Here is a 26,381-nt window from a genome sequence, read left to right as displayed (position 1 = left end):
AGCTTGGTGCACCAAAAAAAAATTTAAAATTAAATTAAGACGCTAAGTCGGATGTAAGAGATAAGACCTATTTTTTTTACGCCCAGATGGTGCACTCGGCTCCTGGATCCTAGATTTCCCATGATGCAATCGACTACTCTCTTTTACAGGACCCTCCTCGTCAATGCTCTCGTCTTTCAAACTCTGTAGCACCAAACCATATCAGCTTACACGAGTGACACTGATTTTCCACAAAAGCCAGTTATGATGTTAGTCAGCAAGTGAGCTAAAGTTAGCGACAGGTCGGCTACCAGCCCAGCTACTCCCTCGAAACAGCGTCAGAGAGACACCGCTTTTTATCATGAAACTTTTGGAGAGACCTCTGACAAAATTCAGCTCTGGGTTAAAATCTCAAATAAAAGATGAACACACGGAAGAAATCCCAACCCTAAAACAAGCTAGCCACTGCTCCTCTCACAGTCTCGCCCGACTTCCTGTGTGCAATAAAGAAGGGACATTGACCTCTGTGAGTACTTCAACTCCTTGTAAACGCCTTGTAAACAATGGACACAGGGTCATTTTAGACCATAAAGTAAAAAGCATGCCTTCCTGTTGCTCCTGCGCTTCTCTGTGTATGACGCTTCTTCTCCTTTGATGGGTAAATTGCAACACTATTGTGAAAGTGCAGCTTTAAAACAAAACATTATTCTCCCCATTAGGTCAAGGAACTGAGTAACCTTACTGATATATGGCAACATGCTGGCATCGAACTGCTCCCTCGCTGCTCTTTTCTCACCTGGTGCCACAGTTTTCAGTGGCCCCGGCTGCCCGGAGGCTGCTGTGGCGTGTGGGATGAATATCTCCGGGGTTTTGGCCAACGCTACTGCGGAAGAGCTGAAGGAGCTGTGCTTGAGCGAAGAGGAGTACCTGGTGGAGAAACTTGGGCTTCGGAGGGCCCCGGTGTTCCTTCCCGTCTGCGTCACCTACCTCAGCATCTTCCTGGTGGGTGTTCTGGGCAATTCCCTGACCTGCATGGTCATTTTGCGCTACAGGGTGATGCAGACGCCCACAAACTTCTACCTGCTGAGCCTCGCAGTGTCTGACCTGCTGGTGCTGCTGCTGGGCATGCCGCTGGAGCTCTACGAGATGTTGCAGAACTACCCCTTCCTGCTCGGGGAGGGAGGCTGCTTCTTCAAAACTTTCCTGTTTGAGACCGTCTGCTTTGCCTCCATCCTCAACGTCACAGCGCTCAGCGTGGAGCGCTACGTGGCGGTTGTGCATCCCCTCAAAGTCAAACATATGACCACGCGGGCTCACGTCAAGAGGGTGATCTTCATGCTGTGGGTGCTGTCCATGGTATGTGCTGTGCCAAACACCAGCCTGCAAGGGATTGAGGAGCTGCAACCATTGTTTGGACGGACGTTTCCCCAATCGGCTGTCTGCAGTACGTATAGACTAAGTGTCACGGTGACCTATATTGTCTTTGAATGTGAAATGTTTTCAAGAGGTTTTGCAGAGTTATATGAAGGTTATATGATGTTATAATACCTATTCTATCTGGGATCATGATCTAACCCTACCTCTACCCTCCACCTTTGTCACATCTCTGCTCTCAGAGGTGGTGAAGCCCCCCTGGATGTACAACCTGATCATCCTGATTTCCACGCTGGTCTTCTTCCTGCTCCCCATGCTGATAATCAGCATCCTCTACCTGCTCATCGGCTTGCAGCTGCACAGGGACAAGGTGATGACAGTGGTGGACTCCAGGTGCAGCTTTGGACCGGAAAGTCTCTCCAAGTCTCACAAGCAAAGGCTGAGCAAACGCAACGTGCAAGTCACCAAAATGCTGTGTGGGTGACATTTCTATCATGTTTGTACAGAGCTGTGTGCGTGTATGTGTGTGTGTGTCCATATGCATTTGTTATTTTTCCCTTGTACTATTGCTTACATAACCATTTGTCTCAACTTTATCTTCATAATTCAATCAAGCAACAACTGATAAATGACGCCAAGAGTACCAAAAACTGCAGTTCCCCGAGTGTCCACTAGAGGCTGGCTCCAAAACAGAGTCAATCCCCATTCAGTCCCATATTAAAATGCTCAACTTTACAGCATAAATACATGTAGCGACACAACTTTATTCTTTCTTTAATTTTTAAAGGATCTATTTTAATAAAACGTACCTGTTTGATTAATGCTGAGGCTTAAACTTATGCATAATTCGCGGGCTCTGTCGCGTGACAGGTGGGTGTTGCTAGCTGTTTTTTTTCGGTGAGTGAAAGTCTACTATTATGTATTTTCATGTTAGCATGTATTGGTGTCTGTGCTCAGCGTAGCCTACCTAGCTTGTTCAATGTTTGTCATACATTAATTTATTTGCAGTTGCCTTTGCATGTTGCCTTCCCCACAGAGCAGACAGAGAAGACAGCAGGCTGTAATAATGGGAAGAGTAGTTTTAAAGTTAAAGCTCCTGTGAGGAACTTTCAGTTTGTGTTGATTTTGGCGCCCCCTGTGGACAAAGCCGTACCTCTTATCTCTTTGCTGATTTTGTCCTGTACATGCTGAAGTGGTGGTTTTTAAACATAAAATCTCATCCTGCTTTCTTTAACAGTCATATCACTCACTTTAAATGTTTGCCCTGGAAAATGTGAACAAAGGCAGCATGCAGTTAATCACTTCGTCTGACACCTACCCCCCCCGCCAGCAGCTTCGGGCATTAAAAAAAAAATTCAGGCATAGAAATAATCATTGTGGTCGCTAATGGTCTGGTTTGATTTTGTAGGTCATATCGAGCAATCAGAATTAATTCTAGTCTGTTTCATAACCAGCGAAAAACTCCTGACAGGAGCTTTAAACCGTGCATTTAGAGTCAGTCGAGCCAGCACAAATCAGTTGCGTTGCTCAAGCTCTCTTAGCTTCTTTGGTCAAATAAATAAACAACTCTTGTTATTTAGCTAGCTAATAAATTAGCCCCAGGCAACCCCTCTCCTCTCTCCTGAAAACCAACATTGCGACAATGCCAAACCCGAGGCTTAAAAAAGGCAGTCGACAAACATTATTTTTACAGTCTATGAACTACTATACGTGTCCAGTTGCCTATTGTTAACCTAACCTGTCTATCTGGCCGGTCCAGGTGTGCTGGTGGTCATGTTCGGACTTTGCTGGGCTCCCTTCCACATGGATCGCTTGATGTGGAGCTATATGGACACCTCTGATGAGGAGCACCAGCATATATTCGGGCCCATCCACATCGTCTCCGGAGTCTTCTTCTACCTGAGCTCTGCCATCAACCCCATCCTCTACAACCTCATGTCCACCAGGTTCAGAGAGATGTTCAGTCAAATCACCTGCTGTTCTAAAAGATGGCCGACCCACTCCAGCTTTCAGATGACCCAACGCAGCACCCTGAGCGAGAAAATGGCCAGTTTGAAATCGACTTAGGCTCGTCCAAGTCTAAGACCTTACAGGACAAATGAGTCATCCATAGACCTACGAATAACAATGCCCCTGTTAGTGGTACGAAGAAGACCGGATGTTACCCTGAATGAATATAACCAAGCGACGAAAGCTATGTGACAAGCATTAAGACATGTGTAAAAATAAGCAGACTTGCAAGCTGCAAAAGTACATTGAATCCCATTTAGAGAAAGAACAAACAAGGCAATAGAAGTGAATGAAATGGCATGGACAGTGACATCATGTTTATGTAACCCATCATCTGTCTCAAAAGTGACTCATTTCTCTTTGTGAACTTAGAATGTAGAATGTATTTATTGTAAATATATGTACAGTATAATGTGGGTTATAACATTTCCAGGCTCGCCTGTTTACTGCTGTACAGTTCTGAGTGCCAACATTAACTCACTACACAGCAATGAACAAATGTGCAGTGGCTCCTGTTCTACAGAACATTTGTCTGGGAATGACTCCCAGGTGAAAATGAAAGCCGTAGTTGGAAAGCACCACTTGTTCCTGGGCGGCACGGTGGTGTGGTGGTCGGCACTGTTTCCTCATGAGTGTGCATGTTCTTGCTTGTTCTTCATTGGTGGAGACTCTAAAATTGCCCGCAGGTGTGAATATGAAGCCACTTCCCCACTGGTCAAAAAAAACGGTTACGCATCTATTAGCGGGTCTTCCTGGGTCTGAAAAACCCACGTCAACACGCTTGTTTCGATGGGAAAGGGGCATGAGCGTAAAAAGGTTGTCTGGGTCTAAAGCTGTGTCCCAATTCAGGGGCTGCATCCTACGAAGGATGTATTTGAAGGCCGATTGTGTCACAGCGGCACGTCGAGATTACGTATCCCAAGATTCACGGACTCTTATGAGACCAAGCAATAACTTTAATATGTAAACGTTTTTGGTCTCAACTCAGTCGAATAGCTAGCAATACAAATGTTTGAAAAAACTAACGGGCCTTTAAATTATCTTTAAGATAATACGTTAAGTTACATGACGTTAGCTATGATGGCTAGTTTGCCCTCTAGGTACCTGCTGCCAGGCGACAGGAGCAGTGTTTGGTGACTCAAGGGTAAGCTGGTGGGAAGAGCTGGTGATGCAAACGAAATCCTGTGTAGACCAGACCGTCTCATTTCAGATCGGCCCTTCGGCTACATTTTAAAGAGCCTTAGAAAATTACAGCTGGTATTGGTTAAAGGCTTGAGGCATGTGTTACCGTCCTCAGATGTGTTGTTATTGTTTCATGTATTGAATTAATTGCAGAGACCGTGCCTGTATATAGGACATGTGATATATGTATGTAATGCACCGGACTTCTCTGCCATTTAATGAGAGCCTGATCGTTTTTCTCAGCGTGTACCTTTAAAATATGATACATAATCTCATGATTTGCTTCGAGCGGTGAGATGTGCCTGCAGAGTTATTGTTCTTATTAGTAGTTTGGCTTGGGAACAAATGAGTATCAGGAGTCTTTGTTCTTGTTTTCATGTTCTGACTCGCACAGAGCCGCCAGCTCGAGGGCTGTGTAAACATCATGGTTAAAGTGGTGCTCGAAGAGTTATTTATGAGTGATAAGGTCTGCCAAGCAACACAAGTACATTTCCACTTGGCGGGCCTCGTCTTAACATGCAGGGGAAATGCACAAATAAAAATGATGATAATGATGATAAAAGGGAAATATGATGTCATCAGGGACATTATACAGGGGAGAAAAGGAGATCATGAATGACATGAAGTGGGAGGAGGACAGAAGAAGAAGTCAAATGACTGTATAATGACACAGTGTTATCAGTGGGCCACACCAACACTAATGAACAGCATCTGCCCACCACTTCCATCACAATAGCAACACACTGCGCACCCACTGACTCTGTAAAGCGACTGCGTCATCCAGCTGATGGTTTTCATTCTGCAGCGGGGTTATGAAAACCACCCCGGGCTCTTTGATACGACAATATGAAACAACCAATATCGTTTACCTTCACAGAATGACATGAGCAGAATGTGGGCGCTGTGAAATTAAAGCACAAATCAACCGAAATGAAACCTGTGATGTGTTTCATTTGGACTTTTTCCTGCATGTTGAGAAACATAAAGTGAATGAGATGCTCAGTGTGTGCTGCAGGACGAACGCTTTGGTGTCTCAGCGCTGGTTTTTAAGATCACATACAGTAATTTATCCATAATCCTAACATCAGCAGAGAGCTACATTTTATACCAAGAATCTTAAGTGGCAGTTGACTTACAGATCACCTCTATTAAAGCTGCAGATGATAATTCCAGCTCTCTTATATTAATATCTAATATCCTTATGACACCAATGTAATTACCTCGGATGAGTGTGAGGACAGAGGCTGCGACGTAGAAGCAGAAGAATCAGAGGCAAGACGGATAAGGAGGAGGACACATCATTAGACGATGATGGGAGGTGTTTCATAAGTTTGAGTGGAGATTGAACTGACACTGAGGCTCTGATTGGAGCTTGAATTCATTCCTACGAGTGCAGCAGCTAAGACGAGAGATTGAGCTCAGAGTACAAGGGGCTCGATGTTCAGGTGGAAGAAGGGCTGGATTCCCAAAGCAAAAATATCAAGCAGTGTGTTCAAGTACACAAAATGAGTTCTGGATGTCAGCAACTTTTTGAAAGATTGTAAGGAATCTTTGTAAAGAAATATTCGAAGGCAATGTCTCTGAATTAAACATTTTAAACACTGACTCACTTTAAAGAGGCTCCAATCATCACATCTGTTCCACCATACATGGATAATGGCTCTATAATGAGATCAGACACCATTCAAACACTTCACTTAGTGTTTTTCCTTAAAGTTGAAAAGTATAAAAAAATAAAAATCCCATTTCCTCAGACTGTCCATCTGGTGCTTTATGAATGACACTGAAACCCCTTCTACAAGATTGTCTGTGACACAGCAGCTTCCATCCTACCTCGCTGCGCTCAGTAAACTAAAACCACATCAATTCATTTTGATAAAATCTGTGTGTATGTGCAACTGCAATATTAGGAATATAAAATATATGTAACAGGCTGTGTACCAACTGTATAAGGACGATGCACCTCCATCTACTCTCGTTGTACAAAAGTGAAGCCAAAACACTACAGAGCCGATTGGACCAATACGTCCAGTTCAATGTTTGCATTAATATGTCCAATATGTGTGTCTAAACACGCCAAAATATGTCTTCTTTACACGTCCATTCATAACTTTTGTGCCATCAAGGCTTCCACGCTATTAGCATCAACACCCCACCCGTTTGTGACGTAGGTGCTGCATGGGCTCTGCATATTTCTACACTGTGGTCATGTGGGTTCTTGCTAGTGGGTACGTTTGGGCTACGTAGCTATCACATGTCCTACACGCTACTGTGATCAAGTATGTGGAACAGTCCATTTTTGCAGGGTGGATCAGTTCTGAGGGTAATTTATATTTTATAATCAAAACATGTTATTGCAAGTAAAATACATTGTGATTAAAACATATTAATGCAAAAACTTAAACTTTTTCAACTTTATTTAAACTTGACATCATACTACATCAACATTATGACATATAATGTGAATGGGATCGTAGACGATTTAAGAAGCTGACCTGAGTTGACGATATTCCCAAAAAGCAAACACACCATCAAAAAAAGCTGATCCGTCATTTCAGTTTGATCATCACTAAATGAACAAGTATTATAATCAAGACCAAAACGATGTCTCAGAAATTCAAATCATCATCATCAAATGTCAAATTGAATTTCTCTTAGAGGAAACCGGATATAATTCCTTGCTTTACAGATGGTGATGTGATTCCCAAATAACACATATCTGGAATTCCACAGTAGATTGTTGTGGGGACTAAAGTTATGTTTGTAGATCATTTTCTAGTTTAGACTTGTTGATGAAATACAGATAATTTAACAGGGAGCTTTGCAGGTCATAATCAAAGACTGTATAAAAAGATGGACGACATGACTGCTCCCCTAAAAGTGAAGCCAAACCCTCTCTATCGCCCCCTGCTGACTGGCTGCAGTATAGGTCATAAAGCCCGCCTCCTCCATGTTAACAGGTGGGACATGAGTCAAACTATAAAATCAAAACACACGTCAAATAAATGTTTCTCAAACATGGTTTCTGTCATTATAGTTAGTTCTTATCATGCTGATTTACGTCCAAGTGTTCATTTGACAAGTTTAGTTGTAATTAGTTATTTGATGCTGTAAAAAGGATGATTGACAGCTCTGTTGACAAATACGGCTCCTGCAGCCGATCTGTTCCTGATTAGCAGAGTGGAGGACGAATTGTGAGAGGAGACGTAACTAAAACAATCACTACAGTCATTGAAGTTTCCATACTTGTGAACGTTAACCTCAGACCAACACAAGAAGCTGCTCTGCTGTTAAACACGCCGGCGAGCAGGATCCTTGCTGATTTTTTTTGGCATCACTTTCGTACAATGGGAGCAGATGGAAACGTGTTGTCCATCTATATATACAGTCATTGGTCATAATCACATCTAGGAGGAGGCTGATGCCTCCCACTTTCAGGTTTTTTATCCCCCACAATTGAAACCAAATGCTGTTTCCTTTCATCTCAATAGTACCACTGATACAGTCAATATCAATGGCTTTATGTCCTCCCTCCTCTACTCTTTAACCATCAATCCAGGGGCGCACGAAGACTCTCAGCTCAAAGGAGGCGGTATTTCTCATTGGGCCCTTCTGATAGTCATTTTAAAATTCACCACTGTAAGACAGCTGATGTATCCTCTCCTATTGTACAAAAGGCCAAACATGGGCGACAGTTATGCAGGAAGCACTCTGGAGAGTTACAGAGAGTGCAGGGAAGAAGGAAAAGAGATCAGGGCGCTGCCAGAGACTAATTGACCTGTTATTTTCATATGAGTGCATCCTTCAGTTATATTTCTCTCTGCAGAGCCACAGACACAAGAAATAAGCACGCCCATGTTTGTACTGCTCAAAGGTTATTAAAACCTCGAAAGGAAAGAAGTCGCTTTTGTGCTGAAGGAAGAACTAAGAGGAGGACAGGATTCAAATGCTCTCATTCCCTCGCTCCTTGCGTTTTAATGCACCCCATTTACATCTTTATCCAATTGGCCGTCTAGCTCGATCCAAAAACCACGTCAGTGTTGCGCTGCATTAGGCCACCCAGTGGTGTACGAGATTCGGACTGTCAGCGACCTGGATCCTTTGTCACTATTCAAATCTGTAAAATACTTTTTGTAATCTGTTCTGTCATTTTTTTATTTCCCATTGAAGCAACTCTTGTTTGTTTGCTTATTTTGGATGCATTTTAAATCTGTTTAGTTTTTTTTAAAGAGAGAGAGAGAGAGAGCATCAGATCACGCAGTGACGCCTTAAGCTGGAGATATACTTTTTTTTAACTATGCGTTCATGTGATGGCTGCCACGCGTTCCCTGCGTCTGTTTGGAGCGTTGGATGTGCAAGTCCTCAAAAATTAACGTCACATGTTCACGAGACGCAAAATGTACATGAACGGTAGGGGCAGAGGCAGAGGGGATGTGACAACGAGGGCAGCAAGTTCAGAAGACAAGCTGATAAACAAAGTCCGCAATTACCCCCCTCTGTATGATGTGTCATTGCCACCGCACAGCAACAAACATGCCTGCCAAAACAGCTGGCTTAATGAACTCAGAGGAAACAAGTCCAGGGCCGTACGTCCGTGCACGGAGGAAAATGTTGGAGAAATGGAGTGTGGGACAGTGCCGACGGTGTGTGCTTCAGCTGCTGTGATCTCAGAATTAACATTATAGTCATCTCGTCAAGAGTCGCCATTTCTGTTGTTTACATCCCGCACATACTGTAGTTGCATACGGCCTGAGCTCTCTGATGTGCCCTCTAGAGGTATCCTCCAGTTGTGTACGCGAACGCAAGGTATAAAAGCAAGTATATCTCCGGCCCTAGGTTCGGCGCTGTCCACAGTGCTGAAACCACAGCCTGTACATAAAGATACACAGACCGTATATAAAGATATACAGTTATAGATTTATATAAAGGTAAACAGTCTATGGCTGAAACATAGTTTATAAAGGGGCCCCCACTGAGCATGGGCCCTGGGGCGCCCGCACCCTCTGTCCCCGTGGTTGGTCTGCGAAAGCATAACTCCTTACCTAATATAGTGTGTTCTTTTTCACATATTAAGGGGAGAGCCAAACAGCCAAGGGAAGAGACAGAAACCAGGAACGCTGAGGCAGACAGGTCAGAGGCAGGCAGGTTCGGCAGCAGGCAGAGAATAAGTGCTGGAGCACCATTACGTTAAGTTAAGCTTTATTTACGGCAGCAGGTTTACTATAACCAGACTTTACCTGTTCCGAGTTGGTAACAAGAACTCTTAAAGCCAACCTGTGATATGATGTGTTTCCGTTAACAGTTAATTGCTGTTAAACGCTGTCGCCTCACCAGAATTAAACCTAAAATAACTTAACAGTAAGGTTAATTGGAAATCTCAACACATGGAGCACCATGCATTGGCCCTGTGCATAGTGTATGTTATCTCCTCCTCCTCCTGCAGTGGCCGTGCACTTGATAAGCAGGTGTAGCAAATGAATGGATGGAAGGTTATTAGGAAACAAGTATGAATACAAATGCAAATGTTCTCATAAAGTAACCTGGTGAGTGACTTTGATCATTTATACAGTTTAAAGTTACAGCATACGTACACATTGTGCTAGCTTAGCCATCACCCCCCCCTGTTTTTTGCCACAGCAGTCCCTGCGCAATCAAAAGTACACAATGTACATTCGTTATATTAAAACAGGAACAACAATACTGTACACACTGCAGAGCACACTTCATCAGAATACATTAAACACTTCAAAAAATAGGTCAATAAAACATAAGGCACAGTCAGGTTATTTGAAATAGTTGCAGCTTGCTTGTACAGGCATTAGTGGAGTGTCAAGGCTGTGTCACACAGCAGGACACCTGGTGCAATAAGCTCATGTACTTTCAGAAAAATATACTTACAGCAACTACAGTGAGTGTCAGTGTAAGCAAAAAGTAAATGAGAGACTGAAAAAAAAGGTAGATAAAAGGGAAAAAGGATATCAACGGCACATTGATTAAACTCTTGCACCGCTCCACTGTTTTCATTATGTCTTTGTTATACGAGTCTTAGCGGTGAGATTAGCTCTCCACTCAATTTACACACAAGCTATTTCACAAAAGACAGCTTACTACGAGGACGCAGGACTTCTGCTGTGACTGCATTCTCCTTATGTTTAAAAGTCGGATGCTCTTGTGAAGAAATGCCTGCAAAGTCCAGAGAAAGATACTCCCCAAGAGAGTGGGAGAAAGTCAGGGTTCACATAATCCAGTAATCTCATTAGCTACAACAATACTAGTCTGTTGTTTTTTTGTCCATACAAACATATATTGGATGAATCGCCATGACATTTAATACGGACATTCATTGTCACCAGAGAATAAGTCATAATGACCAGGTTGACTTTTCCTCTTGTACCATCATGAGGTTCAAATGTGGTTCACGCATCAATGATCTTATTTCTTATAACGATACCAACTGGTTTTTAGCTAATTAGCACAAGAAAGTGCAAACTTGGGAGATGAAGTGTGTATGTATTTTCCCGGAAATTAACCAACGAAAAAGGAGCCCATAGCAATAAAGAGGTTCCGAGTGTGTTGCTACCTGAAGGGATTGTTTTTATCCTCTATTGTGGCTGCAGTTAATTAGGTTGGGTAGTTGCCTTTTTTGTTTCTGTGATTAATTACACCAGTGTTAAAACATTTGCAACTGTGATGTAACCCAGTCCCTTTAAAAGCAAGCATGTACTATGGTACATTTCTCTTGTGTTTCCCATAGTTGATTAATGTACGAAGAATCAATCCACTTACTTAGTTGACTCCCTGACTTTTCGCAATCCAAGTTCCCAGGTCCCTAAGTTTCCAAGTTCCTAAATTTCCAAGGTCCTATGGGCCAAGTTCCAAAGACACTATGCTCTGGGGGTCCTGTGTTCTCTAGGTCCTAAGTTCCCAAGGTACTATGTTATCAAGGCCATACGTTCTTATGGTACTTTGTCCCCAAGCTCCTATGTTTTCAGAGTCCTAAGTTTCCACGGTACTACATTCCCAAAGTCATACATTCCCAAGGCCCTACCTTTCCAAGGTACTACATTCCCAGGGTCCTAAATCACCAGAGCCCTTCGTTTCCAAGGTCCTATGTTATCAGGGCCATAAGTTCCTATGGTGCTTTGTTTCCAGGGTCCAAAGTTCTCAAGGTCCTATAATTCCCAAACAGGTCCTATGTTTCCAAAGTCCTTTATTCCCAGGGCCATAAGTTTCCAAGGTACTACATTCCCAGGGTCCTATGTTCACAGGTTTGTTTGTTTCCATGGGTCCTTTGTTCCCAGGGCCATGACTGAGGTCCATCTCAGTCATATGTTCTGATGGTCCTATGCTGTTCCCCTGTCCCCATGTATAAGTAGCTTTCTGTCACCCTCCTTGAATACATATATATAATATATATTATATATACAAACCATAACGTTATACTAAATATGTACTACAGTTTTGAAGCCTTGAATTTAGCATTTGGCAATTGCCTTGTTTTTTCCCTTTTTTGCTGAGCCATAAGTTACCATGTTGATGAGACACTGAGTATTCATCATTATGCGTCTTTCCTGATTTACAACATAATTTGAAAAACCATTAACCTGCTGTATAGAGGAAGACCTGAAATGTGTTTACTGAGGTAATAAATAAAGTGAAAAGTGGGGTCATTCTCTTGTAGACCTCTGTATCAGACCTCTTTTTACAAATAGTGGAGCTGTCCCCTTCTGGCCATTAGAAAGAATGCAGGTTAAAGGCACTTCTGCATGGGCTTCACTTTTCAAACCCCAAGGCCACTTCCACTTCGTTTAGACAGTCTGTGATCCCACTGCTACTCTGTTTAATAAAGCAGAAGAGCTTGCTGGACTTCCAACAGAAGCGCTTGAAGATTACCAGCAACATCCTCTTGAGTCTGTGTTGATGAGATGCTCTCTGTAGACCTATTGTTTCAGCACTGGATAAAACAAGTCTTTACTGTACACAAAGCATCGCAGCACATCTGTTGCAGAAGAACACCTAAATATGGGCATCAGCAGCAATGAGTTAAACTACACTAATAAATCTCTCAAAGAAATGTAGCCTCGTCTCTTGTTGGAGACAAGATTAGTCAGAATAAAGTTGTTCTAAAACGTGTATTGATAACTAAGTTCTTGTCCTAAAAATAACGCACAGTCCTGCTGCTTTTTTTTATTAAGAACTGAAACTTCAAACAATTTAAAGCACTGGGAAACTATGTCCAGTAATAAGACTGTAATTTTGTTATTCCCTCTAACAATACCAGCTTCTTTCAGCTAACTACACGAAAAGCACAATCCTAAGAGACATTAATATCTCCTTCCCCTGAAACGAACACAACAAAAGAACTCATAGCACAGTGCAGGTTCTTTAATATAAGAAATTGTGTTAAGTACGTTGCTACCTGAAGGGATTTTTTAAATCCAGTGTGCAGTTAATTAGGTTGGGTAGTCATGGGTTTTTGTGCTTAATTACTTCTTGTATATTAAAAACCACATTTGCAACAGTGATGTAACCCAGCCCCCGAAGTTAATATGTAATGCTGTATATAATTGTCCTTTTTGTATATAGACTTATATGTCGGCATGTTTTTTCATCCGTATATAAACCTATATTTTACCGTTATAGTCTTGTCTATTTTTTGTCATTCCTAATTATCCTTCTGCTTCCTCTTTAAGAACACTGAGAACAATAAAAGAAACAGTCCTGTTCTTTTGTACCTCTATAAACTAGGTGGCTCTCTTACCAGGTTCCAAGGGTTTGTACAGAGCTAGGCAGCTACTTTGCTGCCTGGACTTGGAACAATCTGCAGAACAAACTGCATCTTGAAAATCTCGTCCCCTTGGAACAATTTAAAGCCATGTTAAGAGTCCATGTTTCTGAAAAATATAACCGGTCTGAGTCTTTTCCTTGTGTGTTTGATGACTGTATTTCTTGTTTGTTGTTGTTTTATCTTTACTGGAACCGTAACCAGTATGGTGTCTGGGCCCGGTCTCCCTCGGAAAAGAGATTTGAACTCAAAGGACATCCTGATTATATAAAGGTTAAATATGTGAAAATAAATAAATAAACTACTTTGAAATTAAATCAAGCACTCATTTCCAGTGAGGAACCGCCGTCTTCCAAGGAAAGATTTAAAAACAACATATTTAGATGAAGCTAATTAGCAGTAAGTCAGTGACCTCTTTCTACTGTTTAAAGAGCATGCACAAACAATGATAGATAGATAGATAGATAGATAGATAGATAGATAACTGCTCTTTAATAAGTCTGATGGCAGCTAATAGAAAGGACTTCCTGTCTCGTTCAGTCCTGCACCTCGGTGTAATCAGCCTGTGACTGAACGTGCTCTGCTGAATCACCTCCAGGCTGTGGAGCAGGCTGGAGGGATTTCTCAGTATGGACTCTAGTTTAGAGAGCATCCTTGCCTCTGTCAACCTGCTGAATATCATCCCTTTTTGTTCCGATGATGGAGCAGGCCTTCCTAATCAGTTTCTGTCTGATGTGCGAGCACCCTCTCTCCGGCACGTCAAAGGACATAGCACTGGCCTGCAGATGTTAAAGGGCCGAAGCCTTGTTAAAAAATACAGATGGCTTTGTCCCTTCTTGTTCTCACGTACTTATTACATAAGAATGACTCAGGGTTACAGTTGATGAAGAAAAAAACTGTTTAAGTAAAAAAAAACTTGAAACTTCTTATGGCCATTAGTTGGTAGGCAAAAGTCACAAACTTCACGGATCGTTATGGTCAAGATTTAAACATAAACTGTTACTTACAATGTGTACAGTGAAAGACATTCGTATGGTCTTTCTCCTGTTTGGTTATTTAGTTATTCTATTTTGACGTGGGCAACACGGTGATGCAATGGTTAGCGCCATCACCTCACTGCCAGGAGGTTCCTGGTTCGAATCCCGGTTTAGCAGTATAGGGAAGTTGTATGGTTTCCCTCCTGGCACTCTGGCGATTCCAAAACTGCCCGTAGGTGTGAATGTGAATGTGAGTGTGAGTGGCTGCCAGTTGGCAATCAGTCCACCTCTCGCCTAATAACAGCTGGGATCGGCTTCAGCCCCCCGCGGCCCTGAACAGCATGATGGCTTAAATTCTGTCTTACAATGTACACAGTCTATAACTCATGATTATGAATGGGTTGAATCTCCGAATTAAATACTAGCTCATTTTACATCATACACCATGTAGTGGGACTATCTTTTAAGAAATTGTGCTGTCCTGACCAACCTGTTTTTATACTTATTTTGTATTCTGTATGTTATGTCTGTCATACTGCTCTGTTTTTAACTGTGTAAGCACTTTGAATTGCTATATGTATGAATAGTGCTTTATAATGAAACTTGCCTTGCTGAGTAATGCCAGCTTACTGACGGGCAGCTTAATTAACCTTAAAGTCAGACGAGGATTTATGTTCCACTTGAGAAAACATCTTAAAATTTATGGCGGCAGCATCTGCTGTCTTATTTGTGTTACCCCAGAGTGAGAGAGAAGGGGGCGTGTGTTGTTTTAGGGGGACAGAGTCTGTCCTTCATTGCATTTTGGTGTTATTGTCAGCTGTTACGTCCTTATGTGCCTCCTTTACATCATTACCTACTACAATACTTCAAACACATGGTGCAGCATTTGAAATAGCCCGGTTTTATTACATGGTCAGCTTTCTTTGCCTTTTGAGTTCACAGTGCTGTGTTAGATGTACATCTTGGGAATGGAAAGTTTTGTAGTCTATATTCTGAGACGATACAGCCTCTGTGAACGCGCCGGGCGGTAAGCGATAATCGACTTCCCGTCATGACTTCCTTTTCCGCGAGCTGGATTGTCACAGAAAGAGAAACCGCTTTCTTGTGATTTACTTGTTATTAACGGGTCTTACCTTAGCCGAAACTTCAACATCATGATGCAGATTAGTAAGAAGTACAAATTCAAGCTTTGTAAGCTCCTTAAGAGGAGAAGAAAACTTTTAAAATGCTCGTTTGTTGAACTGAGGTCGGATCGATGTGATGCATTCAAGGAAGTCGGGAAATCTGAACGGCTTGGGTGTTACATTTTAGATCTAGAACAGAATATTAGGTGTTAGCATGCAGATGTCTGTTCATAGAGATTAATAAGAAGCTAAATCATCATCAGATAGCCGCTGATGGGAGCCGGGATGTCATCACGCTGATTACGTTCCGCCTGCTTTTCTCTCCACGCGGACTGTTTCTGTAAACACTGCAGCCTGCTGATACGTGATTGGTCAATATTACTCGGACTACAAGCGTAGTTCAAACAGAACGCTTGCCTTCCCGGAAATCCAAGTCCCTGCCTACAGATTCTACATTTCTGTGTCGAAAATATAAATAGAGATTAAAGACCAAATAATAATAAATTCTATTTGGTTTTTTCCTCTAGTCCAGTAATTTTGACAACTCATTACATCTGTTCTATCTGTTCGGCTCACTTTGGTCATTTCAAGACTGAAGTGGAAGAGCCAACCAGGGCCAGTCCCTGTTTCTCCTGGTAAAAGCTGAACAGTCAGATTCAATGATGTTCAGAGATGGTGATTCTGTCACAGTCCTGGGTTCTTCATACTGCACCTTGCACATGAACGTATCCTTGGCCAATAAAGCCGATTCTGAAATGCAAGTTGTTTTTTTTATTTATTTAAAAGGCATCAATTCACAACTTTGATAACAGAACTTGTAAAAAAAATAGAGAAGTTCATACAGTGAAGAATAGTCAAACATTTCAGCTAAACATTAAAAAGAACTGAAAATGTGAAAAACATTTTAAACACGGTTGTTTATCAGTTTGGTGTGAATAGAGGTCACTTTGCTCGCATGTGTTGTGGTATGAATGAAAACCGTTACAACAAACACAGCCTCTTCTGTTCAAGATAAAATTTATAGAAAAAGATCCATGTAAAAAAAAAAGTAGCTTCCTGCTAACCAAGTAGGCACCACCGATCTATATGTAATGTTAACTTAAACATCAGCAAACTAAAATAAACTGTACACTAAATTGGCAGCTTACAGTGATGATAAGTGTTAACAACATGTCTGAATAATAAGTAGAAGAAACAGCCCAGGCGATAACAAACTGAATATTAAGGATGAAACAAGCGGTAAACAAAAAGAAACAGGTAAATCCACTGTGAGAGCCAGACTTTAAAAACGCTTCCCGAGATAAAGACGAAGGAGGTAGATGTTCAGGCATCTTAGTCCCATTCTTCTAAACACTGAATGTTTCAGGGGCTTTTGGGACAGTACTTCCTCTCAAAGCTGGCCACGTCAAACTTCCGGAGGCAGCCTTTGTAGTTCATGTAGCGGATCTTTCCGAAAATGGGTCTCTCTGCCCAGCCCTGGTCGTGGATGCCACAGATAGACCACATACAGCCTACAGGAGGGAAACGCAGCAGGGAGGGCATGAATATGTGAGAAATGGTTTTCAGTACATCAGTGTCACTTTTGCACAAATGAGAATTGTGTCCTTACCGACAAAGCCGTTGGGGTCCTGGCCATCCAACTCGTAGCGATCGTTGAGGTAGAGAGCGATTGAGAGCGCCTCCTCCGGTGAAGAAGTCCACTCCAGGATCTTTTTGGCCCAGTACATCCTCAAGAAACCGTGCATCTTCCCCTCACTGACCACCTGGTACTATTGGAGACGTGCAACAAACAGATGTAAGTAACAAGATATAACACAGATAAGTGAGAACAGTTAGAGCCGCCGTGTTTTAGACTCAATGTCGTACCTGAGCTGCGTTCCAGAGCTTGTCGTGTGTCTTTGCTTTCTCCAGCTGCTCACGCGTGTAGAGATACGGCCTCTCGTCTTTGGCATGATCTCTTAAGGTCTTCTGAGCCCACTCATACGCACCTGAGTACCAGTAACACAACAACTAAAACATTTGAAACATATTCTACAAAATGTCAAACAAATCAGTCAAATGAGCTGACATCTGACTGTATCTAACGGTAAACTTTTCCAACAGTGAACAGTGTGTTACTTGATTATATCTGCACTGACCCTCCACACTGTCGTATTTCTTGTTGTAGTAGCAGAAGTTGTCAGTCAGCTCCCTGCGCACCACCAGCTCCTCGATGAAGGAGGCGACTGTAACGCCGGCCTTCCTTCCACTGTGCTGAACTTGCAGCGCCACGCGCTGCGCCGACAGGTGGCCTGATGGGAGGAAGAAGAGATGGTTCAAGAGGATGAAGAGAGAGACAGATAAAGATAGAAATATTAAGGGGGTATAAGAAACTTTTTGAGCTTAATCACTTTGATCTGGTGTCATGGTTGGTCACTCAGAACTTTGAAATTAGCATAACGTTACTAATGAAATTGCAGGCATGCTAATGCCCCCTGCTTGTCCATGATGATCACCCAACCTTTTCATATAAGTCACATCTAACAGTGTGATGGCCTTGTCAGCATTACAAATTTTCTACATACTTTCATCGTCATACTGAAACTTATATTTCCATTTTGACTAAGGTTCAGAGCAGGAACACCGAAGTTTTTTAATGTGTACATTCTGCTTTTGATGTGGAACAGAGGTTTAAAGGGTCAAAAGAGGCAGAGCTGATAGCAAAGAAGATGGTTTGTGAAAATGACATGCATGTTGCAACGACAGTCACATGTATTGAGTAAATTGCAGGGTCACCAATATTGATCCCTGTGGGAAACCATTGTCAACCATTTGGGGATATGATTTCAGACCAGCAACAACAAGACATTGAACTCAACTGGAGTGTTGTAGCAGTTACCGTTTTGTGCCCAGGTCCAAAGCTTAGACATACACCAATATTTTATGGTCATAATCATGACAGAAAATGTTAGAAAGAGGCAACAAAAGAGAAAATTCACAAGAGCAAATTCAAGGTTTTTCGAGGTACTACTGACCGAAGCGGATCCACGGAGAGAGCTGGCTGAGGGCGGGAGCGTTTGGGTCATTGCGTTGGGTGTCAAATGTCTTAAGGCGCACATCAATGAAGGACTCCAACATGGCCACTCCTGCCTTGGTGCCTGGCTTAGCCCACTCTGTCTCCCCTACAGTTTTGTCAACCTCCAGGGAGGCAAGGGTGTCGTCCCAGTCTATGGGCTGTAAGGTGAAGGTGGGAGAGAAGACAAAAATTGAGCAGAGATCACAGCTGACAGTGATGAGCTTATGTATACACTTCACAAGTAACTGAATACTTCAAAATTAGTTAAGGAGAGTCCTGAGCCTTTCACCTAGCTAACGTTAGGTGAAGGCTTAAACCAGTGACTGGCATATCAATCACTGCACTGCAGGAAAGGCACATATCCCTGCAGCTTTACTATCAAGTGCTGGGAAGGAAATGTAAACTTTTGGACAGTTATAAAAGTCTCCTGTTTATATTCCCTCATCAATAAATAATGAGCAGAGAAGAGGAGCTGTTGAAGGTTAAAAGAAAGGTGCTTTACTGCGGTAGTGTGACTTAAACTCCACATCAATGAGCTCACTGACAGCTCACTCTCGCTTGCAATGATGTTAAAAAACACTTTCAAAGCATAATATTTTAGGAGTAGGATTGTGTCATCTTAACTTATCAAAAAGTCCTTGAATGTGATATAAAAACATGAATATGTGGCTTTTTTTCTGCTTACTATGACATGCTAACTCTTATTATACACAAGGTGCCTTTCACTTTTGCTACAGCACTTACTTTGGCAGTTCTAGTTGCTGTGTGGGGGTGTTTCTCCACCAGAGGGAAATCAGTGAGGTACTCTGGCAAAAGCTTGGTGAGCTTTCCTCTGATAGTCCTGGCAGCGTACTCGAGTTTAGGTGATGCTACCCAGCAGGGAACGATATTGTGGGTATCAACCTATAAAAAGGAAAATAAGGTGTTTACCAGGAGAAACAAATGGAATTGCAGGTAAATTAAATTGCTTTTCTCATTTTCTCCTTGTGATCCAATGTGACAAAGACAACAACACTTTCTTCCTGTCTGAGATTTCATACCTGTATAAAGGGGATGTCTTTCGGAAGCTTCTTTTTGACATCTTCCAACCACTGCAGCGGCTCTCTGAGTGGGGAGAAGTCTGTCACCACCGCCCCCATGCCTCGGTCCGAGACAAAGCCGGGGAGAACTTCCCCCGCTGAACCACGCAGCAAGTGGAACTGGATGTCCAAGGTTTCGCATTCCTGTTTTGTAGAGGCAGAAAATTAGACATCACAGACTTTGTGATGGGTTAAAGTACCTGGATCATGATCGAATGGAACAAGTGTCAAGAATATTGGATCATGTGTACAGAGTATTGGACTCTTGTGTCTTCTAAACACCCAAAAACCATCACCCTTGACTAATGGAATAAATGTGTTGTAATTTTTCTTCTTTTAAAGACAAACTGACTAATGCACTACTGGAATTTCTGCCAATATTGAGTGCATTCATAAGAAAAATCATGAATCACTACCTTCGAAACTTCTTTCAGACCTTTCACCATAAAGCTGTAGTGTCTCAGAGTGGACAGCTCTGATTTTGGGACGACCAGGCAGAAACAGATGTGCAGAGGAAGGTTCTCCTGCACAGCGAGCCGCTGAGCGTGGATCAGTGCCCAATTATCTAACACACACAGGGAAAAACACACAATACATGTTGCCAATGGAGACGCACAGAAGAAGTTTAAAGAGATAAAATACAAGGCAAAAGTACAAGCCTAAACAGATCTCTCTGCACAGCTTGTAGTTGTTTTAAGTGTTCACCTTGTACTCTCTGGTCTCTTGACATCCAGTACAGGACACCCTCTGAGTCCTGCTTTATCTTCTCAGTGTCAGATATAAAACGAAGGCGTTTCTTGTTGAATTTCATCTCCTTTTTCTCTATCCTCTGCTGCTTTAGATGGTCCTGCAGCCAGTCTCCAGCTCTCTCCTGCTTTGCCTCCTTCATGGGAGCCAGCTTCTGCTGCTTGGCGCTGGGCTTTTTAGCAGCAGCAGCAGACGGTGCCTTGCGTTTTTTGTCAGACATGTTAGTTTGACTGGTGAATGACACGGTCAGGTAAGAGAATACTGCTGGGTGCCCCTGACTTCTGTGTGTAAGAAGTGTGAAGAATTGCCTTGGTGCAGAGGACAAAGATGAGCTGCAGGGAAACCACAGTGGAAATGGTGAGTAACAAAGTCCGATTGTAAAACATCACTTACATTAAATATTACTTAAACAAGCATTTGTTGAACTAATCAGATTGCATTCAGAACAAAAAGTTATACGTGATAGAAAACACGACGACGCAGACAAAGTTCTCATTCAAAGACTGTCGAGTCTAATATGACTTACCTCCTACGAATGCACTGCAACATACAACGAATAAAATTGAAGTTTGTCTGTCAAAGGTTATTTGAAGATAACAGAAAGAAACAACAGACCAAGTTGCTGGTCTTGTAGCAGCAAAGAGAAGCGTTAGCGGACACCGAATTTCCCTTTACACAACCAGTTACATGAGCACGCTGGGTTTCGTAACACACTATTTTGATTGATTTTACTACATTTCCCACAGTGCAATGGCAATACCTTTAAAGCGCATGCGCCGCGCCGTTTACGTTAGGAGGAGGTTCGTGTCTGTTGTAGTATAGCCTCAAAAAGGACGTACTGCTGGCACGGTTTACAACTATTATCGGATTTCTTATTTCACTTGGGATTGTTTGTCGGGTTTTTTTTTAAGTATGAACAAAGATGAATTTACAGCAGGGCGGGGGAGAAGACAGCCAGTTCCAGATAAAGTCGACATGTCACTAGGTAAGGAGCTCGCTTGCTAACACAAACGTTACAAAAATAGAGTACTAGCTAATGTTAACTACTGACTGTAGGGAGGTTGCCAGCAGCTAGCTAGTAAGCTAGCGTGCCAAATATATCTCATTTGAGCAGTTGAACGCCCTTGTTTAACATTGCTCGTGTGTTAAATTCATTAGATGACATCATTCGGTTGAACAAGAAAGAGCAGCAGTTAAAAAGGAGACAGGCCCCCGTGAATGGCCGACCCGTCAAGAAGAAAGGCCGTTTACCTCAAGGAAGAGTTTCGCCAAGGACTGCTGGACCAGTCCAGAGAGGTGTGTCTGCTTACGCTGTCTCACTTGTTATTGTGTCATTGGTCACCTTTGCATTTGTGTTTTTCCAAACATGTATGCACATGTGTAATGTCGCTAATGATATCCTTACCAGGAGGTGGCGTGCCCCGAGGAGGAGCGCCTAAGTTAAAAAGCAGGAGGGTCCCTCCCCTGCAGGTTCGACGAAGAGGTCAGGGGGTTATCACAGGACTGGCAGCCAGGAGGCCAGGTGCCCTGCTCAAACGAGTTGGCACAATGAACAGAGCAGCTATCGCCCAGGTAATGGAGGACAAACTGAAGTACACATGGGCTTGATAAGAATCTCAGCAGATGTGATTACAACTTCATTCCACCACAGCATCTGTAACTGTCTTTCACTCTCCTTTTATTAAACTACAGTGAGTTGTGCTTAACGTACCCAATATTAAGAAACGTCATCCTACTTGGGGATTCATTTACTTTTTCAAATTGAAATCAAAGTTATGTTAAAATATAAATAATCATTGCTGAAGTGCATACAACAATTCAAGTTTACTTAAGTTAAGTTACTCACTGAGCCTACCTGCTCCTTTTTTAAGAGGTTAACAATGACTCTTCTTGTATCTTCTGTTACTTAAATATTTTTAGAATCAATCTGCATCATGTTTACATTCAGACAGTAATTCATTGATTCAGTAGCATGTTTATCAATTAAGTCAAGCTCAAAGGCTATCTTGGTGTCTTTTTCTATAGAGCTGCATTTAGAGATGGATTTTCAAATGTTGTGAAATCTAGTTTCAATGCTGGTTTTTCAGCATGGTTATCCACGTATGTATGCATCATAACAGGCCTTTGATGATGGTGTATTTTTCCTCCACTACACTTCCCTTTTCAGAAAACAAGACAGAAAACAAAGCCCTTCATTCAACGCCCTGAAGCTCAGTACAGGAAGCCAGAGGTACAGAGGAGGCCGTACAGGCAGCCTGATCCACAGAGAGGCCCGAATGTAACGTCGGTCAGGAGACCGTTTCAGCTGCAGCGACGGTGAGAACTGATTATAACCGCTTGTGTGCTGTGCAAATGTTCGAATGTATAGATCTTTTATTGCAGGAACCCAAAGTCGGGATTTTTTGGTATTTAATCAAATACAAAATGCTGTTTTTAAGAGGCGTAATCTAGAGTGTAGTTGAATTTCAAGGTATGAATGCGTGTAAACGGATCTAAATTTAGCTTGTTGATGTGGTTAACTGCTGTGTATGTGGCCACACACAGCTGTATCTTAATACTGCTATTTGTGTTGCACTCATGCAGACCCCTGCCGCCTGTCCAGCAGACTCAGAGGGAGGCACGCCAGGCCACATTTCTTTTTCGCAGAGGACTCAAGGTACACGTTGGTTACATCATTGAGGTGTTAAATATACTGTATTTCTTTCATTGGTTTTCAGTCAGCATATGGAGTATAACCTGTTTATCTGAGCTTTTGAAAACTTAACACTAAATCCAAATGCAAACACAGCTTTGTGTTTATTTTTCATGTTTATATTTCAGGTACAGGCCCAGGTGCAAAAGCCAAATCCTCGCTCTCCTCCAGTCAGAACCCGACAGTGAGTATCTCAGAGCTCACCGAGTCTGTTTTGTGTCTCTGCTGTGTGTGCATGTGTGAGGAAAAGGAAATATAGTGAGGATATGAATCATTTGGAGAGGAAAGGAGACCATTGTTTCCCATTGTATAGTCGGTGTTTGTTGTGTTCATGTGACACTTTTCTGTTTGTCCACCAGGTGGCGCACATCAACAACCAGCAGTGGAATCTTGACTGTTTCAATTGACAACCCCACAGCCAGGACTCAGCCTGAGTAAGTATCACAAACTGAACAATATTTACACTCTGGTTTAAGACATTATTTTAGACACACATTTTTCATTCATAATAGAGGATGATTTCATTATGTTACGTACATATAGAAATAATCATGCTAGTTAAGACCCTCCCAGAAAGCGTCAGAACAAAAGTGAGTGACTGAGTTCTTTGCAGGCCTCCCTCTGCTTGGACGCTGCACCCCCCCGCTCCCAGCTCTGCTCCTGTTAAGGTGGAAACAGTGGAGAAGAAAATTCCCAAAGGCGTGCCTCTGCAGTTTGACATCAACAGTGTTGGAAAACCGGTGATAGCATTCTACTATTTTGTTTAATTTTATGAAATGTTTATTTGTATAGGGAGAAGAATGTTGAATGTAAACAGATGCCACAAGCCAAAAACATTTATAGGCTAAGCTCATTTGCAAAGCTGTCCCTACATGGAACAACGAATACCCAAGAGACGGAATAAAATAAACTCAACTATAATGAAGAACACAGCACACAATAACAAAGACAGGCTGGTTTGAGTTAAAAATTGTCCCAAATTGACCCACCCTAAACAGAATAAGCTTATTGCCCAAATGAGGATTTATGTAAGAACACCCTGTATATTCTGTGTAGGTGCTTCACCTGTTATTAAAGGGCCAGTTTGGACGCTGTCTGCTTCTACAATGGGCCCTGGAAAACCTCCGCCAGACTACGTAAAACACATCGTCTGATGGAGGCCAGGGAGCTCTACACCACTCTAGAGCTCTAAACTACATTTCCTCAATCTGGCGCCCGCCTCCGATGTCATGTCTCATTCAAAATCGTCAAGTTTGAAACGTAGACTGCAGACCTGAAGGTCTTTTCGACAATCCACCGGTATATTCTCATTGTATTTCGGATTCTGTACCGCTCTGAGCCATTGCCTGCAGCGATCAATGTCCTTGACTGGAAAACGGTAGTATTTCAATCTAGCGTCGCGCTGGGCTGTTCCTTTCAGAGGGAGGGGCGCAATGCAGGCTGGGTGTTGTAGGAATGTAGAATGGGCGAAACCACAAGCTGTTGGTACGACTTTCTCCACAGCTATGGCGCCAATTTAAAATATTATTGATTACAGAGAGCTTTGACTGACAGCGGCTTTTTCCAGGGTGAATTGCTCCTTTAAGCCCAAAACTCAATGATGGCAATGACACAATCTTTTGAAGCTTCCTGTCTAAAATTTGAATAACACTATTGGCTTGGTTGTTCTGCTAAGACTTTTAGATATAGGACCATGTTTGATATAAGCATTCCTATCCTCTTAACTTTACTCCACACAGTGTTAATGTCTCTGTCATGCTTCTCTCTCCACAGCAAACGTCGATAACCTTGAACGAGCGATTCCGCATCCTCAAAGATCAGCGCACCGCCACAGCACACAGCAGTAAAGGCAGCCGGTTTGTCACTGTGGGTTAGAGGACAAGGAGACGGTGACAAGTAACACTCGGCAGCCGCTGTCGTCCTCTTCAGACACACAGTGAACCTGACCTTTCTGGTGGATGGGATGTGTTTTGACCCACTGACTGACTTTACTAAAGGGAAGGAGGGCAACCGTGGGACGAACGAGTGCAATGCGCACAACTGAAGCATCTATAGAAGAGAATGTTTAAAATAAGTCCCCATTCATTGTCCATATCATTGTACTCCGCTGTTTGTATTGTGGATGTCCTAAAGTGGGAAGAAAGGAGATTTTCCCCCTCTGGACTTGGAACTGATGACACTACTATAAAGACTGCGTGGCAGTATTTCTTTCAGAGAAGACCGCTATGTATTTGCCCAGGTGGGATGTATGTCCAGATAACTTTTTTGACATTTTTGAGAATTATTTTGTAAAGTTTGTTCCAATAAATCAGTTTCTCTTAAAAGACTTGGTTGAGCTTTAAATCAGTTTGTAGCACACTGAGAAACTTCTCTTGTAATCAGACAGTGCCATCTGGCTGTGAAGTAGAAGCTAGCCATCTTTATATTAATCATTCTAATTAATCATAGAAATGTAGAATCTGTAGGCAGGGACGTGGATTTTAGGGATGCCAAGTCTGGTCTCGGTTTGTTCTACACTTGTAGTCCAGTTAATATTGACCAATCACATATCGGCAGGAAAAACAGTCTGTGTGGAGACCAAAAGCAGGTCGAATGTAATCCACCATAATGACATCCCGGCTCCCATCAGTGGTCATCTGAGGAAGATTTACCTTCTTTATAAACAGACATCCGCAGCAAGTTGATGCCAAAAATCATGCCATGTCATGTCATGGGTATGAAGGTGTCATGTCGGTCTTATGCGCACCCCTTCAAAGAAAGTGTTACCCAATCTGTGCTAGATCAAAAATTCAACATGAGACAACCTCCCTGACTCTTTGTCACGAAAGCCGTTCAGCGTTTAGATTTCCAGACTTCCTCGAATGCATCTGATCGATCCGACCTCCGTTCAACAAACTTCTCATTTTAAAAGTAGTTTTCTTCTCCTCTTGAGGACAGACCTGACAAAGCTTCATTTATACTTTTTACTAATCTGCTTCATGATGTTGAAATTTCAGCAAAGGTAAGACCCGTTAAAGTCAATCACAAGAAAAACGGTTTATTTTTCTGTAAACAATGCAGCGCGCGGTTTATCTATAACCTCTGACTAAACCAGACATGCCTACATGTTCACCATTGTCCCCAGAAGCTATATTGTCGGCAGTCTATTGCCAATGGGATCAGAGATTGAACTTTAGTTATTGCCTCCAAAAAGTTCACTCACAAGCACCTTCCGTCACATTGTATCCTGGGTTCAGAAAAATAATTTGTTCCAGAAGTTTCTCTAGTAATTTTCCAGGAACCAACAGGTTTTAAATGTCCAGAGAACGAGGAAAAATGAGAATCAACTTTTTTCTGGTAAGTGATAAAAGAGACACATTTTGGAATCTGAATATTGC

At 42.4% G+C, this 26,381-nt stretch overlaps 3 protein-coding genes across 3 annotated transcripts; 2 read left to right on the top strand and 1 right to left on the bottom strand.

The window, feature by feature from the left end:
• The first annotated feature begins 735 nt into the window (after positions 1-735).
• On the top strand, positions 736-3,420 carry LOC138612043 (neuromedin-U receptor 1-like). The gene is made up of 3 exons (XM_069685341.1): positions 736-1,423; positions 1,596-1,829; positions 3,113-3,420. The coding sequence occupies exons 1-3, from the start codon at positions 736-738 to the stop codon at positions 3,418-3,420; spliced, it is 1,230 nt and encodes a 409-aa protein (XP_069541442.1).
• A 12,848-nt stretch (positions 3,421-16,268) lies between these two features.
• Positions 16,269-20,566, bottom strand: cpdp (CPD photolyase). The gene is made up of 9 exons (XM_069685246.1): positions 20,271-20,566; positions 19,982-20,130; positions 19,527-19,709; positions 19,231-19,389; positions 18,446-18,644; positions 17,570-17,722; positions 17,298-17,419; positions 17,041-17,200; positions 16,269-16,942 (listed from the first exon to the last, which is right to left on the bottom strand). The coding sequence occupies exons 1-9, from the start codon at positions 20,530-20,532 to the stop codon at positions 16,794-16,796; spliced, it is 1,536 nt and encodes a 511-aa protein (XP_069541347.1). The 5' UTR covers positions 20,533-20,566; the 3' UTR covers positions 16,269-16,793.
• Positions 20,567-21,114: 548 nt separating this feature from the next.
• LOC138611698 (UAP56-interacting factor-like) lies at positions 21,115-25,330 on the top strand. The gene is made up of 9 exons (XM_069684894.1): positions 21,115-21,297; positions 21,471-21,608; positions 21,721-21,884; positions 22,480-22,628; positions 22,896-22,968; positions 23,133-23,188; positions 23,364-23,438; positions 23,618-23,744; positions 24,778-25,330. Exons 1-9 carry the CDS (start codon positions 21,225-21,227, stop codon positions 24,877-24,879), a joined length of 957 nt encoding a protein of 318 aa, XP_069540995.1. The 5' UTR covers positions 21,115-21,224; the 3' UTR covers positions 24,880-25,330.
• Positions 25,331-26,381: the final 1,051 nt, after the last annotated feature.

This window comes from Semicossyphus pulcher, unplaced genomic scaffold (genome assembly GCF_022749685.1).
Source record: "Semicossyphus pulcher isolate SPU_LCO1_2020_fin unplaced genomic scaffold, fSemPul1.0.p SCAF_7, whole genome shotgun sequence".
Classification (NCBI taxonomy): Eukaryota; Metazoa; Chordata; class Actinopteri; order Labriformes; family Labridae; genus Semicossyphus; species Semicossyphus pulcher.
This window is presented reverse-complemented; position numbering and strand designations above follow the sequence as displayed.